At 43.4% G+C, this 8,772-nt stretch overlaps 1 protein-coding gene across 1 annotated transcript in view; it reads left to right on the top strand.

Moving 5' to 3' along the window:
- The first annotated feature begins 3,071 nt into the window (after positions 1 to 3,071).
- Positions 3,072 to 8,772, top strand: part of LOC129712505 (cytosolic carboxypeptidase 4-like) — a 225,474-nt gene continuing 219,773 nt past the window's right edge. The window contains 1 exon segment of the mRNA XM_055660971.1: positions 3,072 to 4,406. Within this exon segment, the coding sequence (XP_055516946.1) occupies positions 4,341 to 4,406 (66 nt within the window). The 5' untranslated portion in view covers positions 3,072 to 4,340.

The following is an 8,772-nucleotide window of genomic DNA, read 5'->3' as shown; positions in this document are numbered from 1 at the left end:
ATGATCAGCCATGATCACATTGAATGGCGGTGCTGGCTCAAAGGGACAAATGGCCTACTCCTGCACCCATTGTCTATTGTCTATTGAATGAGGCAGCAACAGTATCTGCTGCATCACTGTAGCATTCTATTAAACTCGGAGACAATGAACCGTAGGGCTTTAATGTTAATGTAAAAGGAGGTTTCATGTTACATCTTGATATTCTGTTATCCGGAGCTGAATCGGCAAGCAAAGCTGTTGATGGTTATCTAATAACTTAGTTAGGTAGGATCTGCCTCCAAACAGTCCTTTATCTCTCAATATAAAACACAGCCATCACTGATTGGGAAGTAATTTTAGATGCTTTGAGGTCAATTATAATACAGTATGAAATGCTGTTTTGCTTTTGATTTTAAACCAGTCCCTTTTTCTTTCGGAGCATCGATCACACGAGATGGGAAACATTGCTAGTTAGTTAGTTAGTTAGTTAGTTAGTTAGTTAGTTAGTTAGTTAGTTAGTTAGTTAGTTAGTTAGTTAGTTAGTTAGTTAGTTAGTTAGTTTATTGTCACGTGTTCCATGGTACAGCATTTGTTGCGTGCTAACCAGTCAGTGGAAAGACAATACATGATTACAATCGAACCAATTACAATGGATAGATACATGATAAGGGAATAACTTTTTGTGCAAGGTAAACATAAAAACATAGTAAATGGGTGCAGAAGTAGGCCATTAGGCCCTTTGTGCCAGCACTGCCATTCTGCTTCTTCTTCTGCTTGCTACTGCACAACCGCCAACAGCCAGGCTAACTCGTGCAGGAGGAGGTTTACAAGAATTATTCAATATGATCATGGCTGATAATCCAAAATCAGTAACCCGTTACTACTTTATCCCCCCATCCTTTGATTCCTTAAGCCCTGTGCTAAATCTAACTCTCTCTTGAAAACATCTTGAAAACAAAGCCAGCAAAGTCCAATCAAGGGTAGTCCGAGGGTCACCAAAGAGGTGGATAGTTGTTCAGAACTGCTCTCTGGTTGTGGTAGGATGATTCAGTTGCCTGATAACAGCTAGGAAGTCATTGAGTCAAAAAGAGGGGAGTTACTGTCTCTGATGGAACATTTTATTTCAAGCTCGCATTTGTTTCAAGAGGGCTAGAATACAAAAGCAGTGATATAATGCTGAGGCTCTATAAGGCGCTGGTCAGACCACATTTGGAGTATTGTGAGCAATTGTGGGCACCATATCTGAGGAACGATGTGCTGGCTCTGAATGAGTGGTTTAACATATGACGAGCATTTGATGGCACTGGGCCTGTAATCGCTGGAGTATAGGAGCATTTATGCTAGCTCATTTAAATGTGCCGAACAGTGAAAGGCTTGGATAGAGTGGGTGTGGAGAGGATGTTGCCACTTGTGGGAGAGTCTAGGACTAGAGGTCATAGCCTCTGAATTAATGGACGTTCGTTTAGGAAGGAGATGAGGAGAAATTTCCTTAGCCAGAAGGTAGTGAATCTGTGGAATTCTTTGCCACAGAAGGCTGTGGAAGCCAAGCCAATGAACGATTTTAAATCAGAGATTGATAGATTCTTGATTAGTACGGGTGTCAGGGGTTGTGGGGAGAAGGCATGAGAATAGGGTAATGGGGCTGTCCCACTGTACAAGCTAATTCAAGAGTTCTCCCGAGTTTCCCCTGATTCGAACTCGGAGAATTACGGTAATGGCCGCTCGTAGGTACCCGGGGTTCGCGTTGACATTTTTCAACATGTTGAATATTCTTCACGAGTCTTCACGAGCTTGCGGCATTTCCTGAGTACGTTACGAGCCTCTAAGCGAAGTCCCGAGCTCCGACGTACCCGCAAAGTACATTCTACGTGCTTAACACGAGTTTGATTTTTTTTTTAACTTGAGAGAGCTCTTGAATTAGCTTGTGCAGTGGGACAGACCCTTTATGAGGGAGAGGTAGATCAGCCATGATTGAGTGGCGGAGTAGACTTGATGGGCCGAATGGCCTCATTCTGCTTTCACTTAGGACGTTCTGACCTAATTTATCCACTTACATATATGGACATGGCTGGCAATGGAAATATTTACTGTCCGTCTACAGTTCTGCAAGAATCTACATTGAATGTGCATTAGGGTAGGAGGCAGGGTTCTAGTGACAACTCCCATTAACCAGAACCCAGCCACTGATTTGTCTCAGATGCAGATGGCATTATGATCAGATGTGAATCTAACCTCCACTGATAGTGGAGGAAGGAACTGCAGATGCCAATTGACACTGAAGATAGACATGAAATGCTGGAATAACTCAGCTTGTCAGGCAGCATCTCTGGAGAAAAGCAATAGGTGAGGTTTCGGGTCAAGACTTTGGGTTTGAAGTAGGGTCTTGACCTGAAATATTAGCTATTGTTTTTGTTCAGAGAAGCTGCCTGATCTGCTGAGTTACTTCAGCTCTTTGTGTCGATCACTGATGTAAGTGTGACAGGGTCAGATCCCCAGGGCAGTGGATTTTCTTTTAGTTGTGTGGTGTTCAAACAGGGCATAGAAACTGACTTGCTATCCATCAATACCCTCCTAGACTGGTGGCCGCTGCTATCTCAGCATGTTTGTTCTGGTGCCTGTTCAAGATCTCTCTGAATAGAATCTCCTGCTCACTATATTCAGTGGTAAACAGGTCCAAGATCAGACTGAAACCTGTAATGAATCTTCACAGCCCGCTCATCATGACCGCTGGCAATGCAATCCTTGCCCTCCTCCGAGCTCGTGGTGAGTGGAACTGTGTCTTATTTCAGTGGAGCATTCCTAGCAAAGCACAAGGATCTTTCACATGAATCCGCTGGAAGGAGAGGGTGGTCAAGAAGGCTTTTGATACATTGGCTTTTGTCAGTCAAGGTGTTGCGTATAGAAGTTGGAGCATTACATTGCAATTGTACAAGATCTTGTTTGGCCACATCCAGAGTATTATGTTTGGTTATGATCTTGGGATAGGTATATCTTTAGGAAAGTTGGAGGGATGTGGGCCAAACGCAGGAAAATGGGATTTGCAGGGATGGGGCATCTAGGTCTGCATGGATAAATTGTGCCGAAGGGCCTTTTCCTGTGCTGTATGAGTCTATGACTATTATCAGTCTTCAAAGATTCTGCATGGATATGGCCTCTTATTAAGTGCCCTTCTCCTTTCCTGCTCTTGAATCTCTTACGGCATTTCATCTTATCTTCTGCGCCGCTTATTCCTATATTATGCTATTTTGTAGGATGTGTTTAATAATAACAGGAGTGAGTGGAGGAGTATTGGCCTATTCTGGAGGTGCACCACTCCTGTAGACGGCAGGAACAGAGTCAGGAACGCTGCTCACACCCTGACTATCATGGCACCAGGCAGGAGAAATCAATCAGCAACTCAGCCAGAAAGTAGTTGGCAATTTCTTTAAATAGGTCCGGGAGGGGGATCCTTGTTGCAGTTGTGTGAGGCCAAGAGGGGGCATAAGCGGGAGCACTGAGCTGTGAAATATCACTCTGCTATCAAGTCGTCATTGATGGTAATAGATGTCACAACCTACGCACTCTAACGGACTCTGGGCTAATGCCTTCACAGGTGATGAGTTTGATGCACCTCAAATCACTGTGTGGATCTGATGCATTTTCTAAACCAATTTGGCACCGGGGACCCTAAAGATTCACATGGCTGATCCAGGCGCCATTTTCCTTTTAGGGCTATTTCCTGCCACTGACTTCCTAGCAGCACTATTCCTTTTGACGTTTTGCTTGTAACATGGTTTAAGTGAAAGCTCTTTATCTTATCCTCTGCCACGCAGCACATTCCACGTTTTAAAGGCAATAACATTCTCCGGGACTAATCTATGACTCTACTGGGTATTCAAATCCGCAATGACTTCTCTGGTTTAACAAGAAGCAGGGTTACAGGGGGCAGGGTAAGTAAACTTTGACATTAACTCTCCCCTAAAGACAACATTGCAGAGCTTGTTGCGTTTAATTTCATTTGGAGGCACTGATGGAAAAGTGTCAACACTCTTTCCCTTTGGGATTGATAAACAGCTCAGCTGGGAATGTGGTGAGCTTGTCAGCTCAGCTTTCCTGCCCTTCTCTTGTTCCTTGTTGGGGCCGCCCCTTGGTGTCCACAACTAGCTGTTTAGTGCACAGATATTTGCTATTTTGTGACCAGTGCTCATCAAAATGTTTGTACAGCAGAAAATTGATACCTCCCTCTGTGCCAGAGACAAGTAAATGGTGCCAATCTCTGGTATGCATGCAGTGTAGTCAGTATTGAACGCAGCAGTCAGTGTTCTCTGCACTTTCAAACGAGAGAGAGCTCTCACGCTTCTGCTTGAAGTCAGTCAGGAGTCATGGCAGAGGTGAATGCTGCTTCGGAAAACACAACCGGCTTGGAAGTTCTGCTATCAACACTCAAGGTAAATTGGGGGAATGATACCATGAATTTTGGAGTTCCTGAATTTTCTTTCATTCAAGGCCTGATTAATTGAGGATTGTTTTTCTCAGTAATTTCAGAGGATGGAAAGATTGTTATTGACCTAATCTCCTGGGCTGGGTTATGCTATAAATTAAAGGGACTCTGCCTAAATTAAATCAAAGCCCGATTCTGCTCCTACAGATGATCCATCTCTGAAATGAAATAAACTGGTTAGAAATGGGGCAACATTCCTATTTACTGTTAAAAAAAATAATCTAATCTCATGTAGAATGAAGGAACTGCAATTGCTGGTTTACACAAAAGGACACAAAGTGCTGGAGTAACTCAGCAGGCCAGGCAGCATCTCTGGAGGACATGGATAGGTGATGTTTCGGGGTGGGTCTGAAGAAGGGTCTGGACCAAAACATAACCTATCCATGTTCTCCAGAGTCTGAAGAAGGGTTTCGGCCTGAAAAGTTGCCTATTTCCTTCGCTCCGTAGATGCTGCTGCACCCGCTGAGTTTCTCCAGCATTTTTGTGTACCTTCTAAAGAGATGTTGCTTGACCCATTGAGTTACTCCAGCACTTTGTGTTCGTTAATTCTCATCTCATGTTTGCTGAATGAAGTAGTACTTCTTTTACAGTTTAAAAAACATCTAAAGTAGCATTCACTATGTACTTTTAATCTGATTGTTCTTAGTTTTGCCTAAATGTTTTTGCTATTCCTGCCCACAAAGGGAGGAGTTAGTAATGTTTTTGAGAAGTGTTTATCAACATTTTAGGTTAAATAACCTTAATTAACCAGCACTAACTTTAAAAATGAGTATAGCCAAAGATTGTGGCTACAGAAAGTAGGAAGTGTTTGTGGGATTTGTTCATCTCATGAACAAATCTTAATAATAATTGGAAACAGGCACATGCAAACTCAGTGGGACAGGCATCATCTCTGGAGAAAAGGAATAGGTGACATTTTGGATCGAGACCCTTTTTGCATACCAATAATAATAAATCAGAGATAATATTGTTTAAGTAAGATTAATGATCGGATGGACTACAGTAGTGAATAAGCATAGTTGGTTGAAAAAGAGAAGATATGCCACGAGTTAGTGGGAAGAGAATAGCCAAAGCACTACAGGGGGCGAGGCAGAGGTGAAGAAAAAATATATATTGGAGCTGTGGGTATCGCAAACAGGAAAGACTTAACATTCAGAGAAGTGAGCAGGATTAGTAATGACAAAAAGGATGCAATTGTTGGGAAACATGTGAAAAAGGAGTAATCGAATGGCGCAGGGGTAGAGTTGCTGCCTTACGGCACCAGAGATCCAGGTTCGATCCTGACTTCAGTGATATCTGTACGGAGTTTGCATGTAGGTTAATTGGCTTCGGTACAAATATAAAATTGTTCCTTGGTTATATGGTTATATGGTTATATGTTATATGGTTCCTAGTGTGTGTAGGATAGTGTTAATTTGTGGTGATCGCTGTTTGGCATGGACTCAGTGTTTCCGCGTTGTATCTCTAAACTAAACTAAACTAAAAATGCTGAAACGTATTAAATGAAATGGAGAAGGTGCCTAATTAAATTAATTATTTCAGTAGGGACTGGATACGGCAAACAAAAGAAGGAAATATTGTAAAACTAGTTAAAGGAAAATTGTATTCAAAGTTGAGGTCAGACTTGTGGTTTACCTTTAGGCAGTTAACAAAATAATTACTGGATGAAAACACCAGTTTAAGAAATATTTTAAATGACTACAAAGTGGCCTTAGGGAAATGCATGTCAGAAAGACAGAGGCTGTGGAAAGGAGCAGAGCTGTCACAGGAGGCTTGAAACGTTTTGGGTAGCAGTCAGAAAAGGCTGGAAATAGGATGGGAGAGAATCAAATACACAGGACTAGATGTTAAAAGTCCCTTGTGCCAATAGGTGGGGAGCATTTCACGACATTCGTTGATTGTTGAGAGTGGTAGACGCTCAACATCGGTGGGGGGCGGGGGGGTGATACATATATCTTGGCCTGTGTAACCTTCAGGATAGTTGGGCACAGGACACATCATCAGTAGTGTACCCTTGCATCACTGGGTGTTTCGGCCTTGGAAACTACAAAGTGCCGTGGAAAACGGTCCCTGACAGCAAGTAGTCAGAACATAGAATAATACAACACAGGAGCAGTGTAGGAAGGAACTGCAGATAGATGTCAGTTTAAACCGAAGATAGCCCCACAATGCTGGAGTAACTCAGCGGGACAGGCAGCATCTCTGGAGAGAAGGAATGGTTGATGTTTCGGGTTGCGACTCTTCTTCAGACTGGTTATACACTGCAGCCAAGAGATGCAGTTCTTCAGACTAGAGTCAGGGGAAAGGGAAACAAGAGATATGGATGGTGATGTAGAGAGATAAAGAACAAATAAATGAAAGATATACAAAAATGTAACAGTGATGAAGGACACAGGAGCCAGGCTCCTCAAGCTCGCAAGGCCTTTGCCAGACATGATACCAAGTTAAACTAGTCTCCTCTGCCGCAACAGGTGTTGCGTCTCCCGTGGTTACAGGGGAAAGTACCTGGGGAGGGGGTGGTTTAGGAGGGAAGGCACAAGTTAACCAGGGAGTTGCAGGGGGAACGGTCCCTGCAGAAGGCAGAAAGGGGTTGAGATGGGAAGTTGTAGCTAGTGGTGCGATCCCGTTGGAAGTGGCAAAAATGTTGGAGGATTGTGTGCTGTATGCGATAGCTGATGGGGCGAAAGGTGCAGACTAAGGGGACTCTGTCCCTGTTGGATGGAGAACGGGGAGCGAAGAGAGTTGCGGGTTATGAGGATATCCATGTGAGGGCATCATCTATGAAGCTATTTAGAGTATTGAGTTCAGTTCTGGGCACGATTTTATAGGCAAGATGTACTCAAGCTGATCAGGGTACAGAGATGATTTACAAAGATGTTGCCTAAACTCAGGGGCCTGAGCAGGAGGCTGAGGGGTGATTTTATAGATCTAACTGTCTAACTGTTTCTTAAACATTGGGATAGTCCCTGCCTCAACTACCTTTTCGGGCAGTTCGTTTCATACACCCACCACCTTTGTCACCACTTGGTCTCCTAATCTGAGGAAAGACATTCTTCCCATAGAGGAAGTACAGAGAAGGTTCACCAGACTGATTCCTGGGATGTTAGGACTTTCATCTGAAGAAAGACTTGATAAACTCGGCTTGTACTCGCTAGAACTTAGAAGATTGAGGGGGGATCTTACGGAAACTTACAAAATTCTTAAGGGGTTGGACAGGCTAGATGCAGGAAGATTGTTCCCGATGTTGGGGAAGTCCAGAACAAGGGGTCACAGTTTAAGGATAAGGGGGAAGTCTTTTAGGACCGAGATGAGAAAAACATTTTTCACACAGAGAGTGGTGAATCTCTGGAATTCTCTGCCACAGAAGGTGGTTGACGCCAGTTCATTGGCTATATTTAAGAGGAAGTTAGATGTGGCTCTTGTGACTAAGGGGATCGGTGGGTATGGATAGAAGGCAGGTACGGGATACTGAGTTGGATGATCAGCCATGATCATATTGAATGGCGGTGCAGGCTCGAAGGGCTGAATGGCCTACTCCTGCACCTATTTTATATGTTTCTATGGTTGTAACAAAATTATCCCTCATATTCCTATTAAATCTTTTCCCCTTCACCTTAAACCCATGTCCTCTTGTCCTTGATTCGCCTACTCTGGGTAAAAGACTGTGCATCTTCCTGATCTATTCCTCTCATGATTCATATATACAGGGGTACCTCTATAAGATCATACTTCATTTTTCTGTGCTCCAGGGAATAGAGTCCCAGTCTACTCAACCTCTCCCTATAGTTCAGACCCTCTAGTCCTGGCAACATCCTCATAAATCTTCTCTGTACCCTCTCCAGCTTCAAAACATCTTTCCTTTTATATGGTGCCTGGAACTGAACACAATACTCAAAATGCGGCCTCACCAATGTCTTATACAACTGCAATATGACCTCCCAACTTCTATACTCAATACTGCAACTGATGAAGGCCAATGTGCCAAAAACATTTTTGACCACCTTATCTACCTGCAACTCGACCTTCACGGAACCATTCACCTGCACACCTAGATCCCTCTGCTCTACAACACTCCCCAAAGCCCTTCCATTCACTGTGTAGCTCCTGCCCATGTTAGACTTCCCAAAATGCAACACCTCACATTTCTCTGCATTAAATTCCATCAACCATTCCTCAGCCCACCTGGCCAATCGATCCAGATCCTGCTGCAATTTTTCGCAACCATCTTCACTATCTGCAAAACCACCCACTTTTGTAGACTTGCTATTCTTGCCATGTATGTTCTCATCCAAATCACTGATGTAGATGACAAA

Source organism: Leucoraja erinacea, chromosome 33, assembly GCF_028641065.1.
Source record: "Leucoraja erinacea ecotype New England chromosome 33, Leri_hhj_1, whole genome shotgun sequence".
Taxonomy (NCBI): domain Eukaryota; kingdom Metazoa; phylum Chordata; class Chondrichthyes; order Rajiformes; family Rajidae; genus Leucoraja; species Leucoraja erinaceus.
This window is presented reverse-complemented; position numbering and strand designations above follow the sequence as displayed.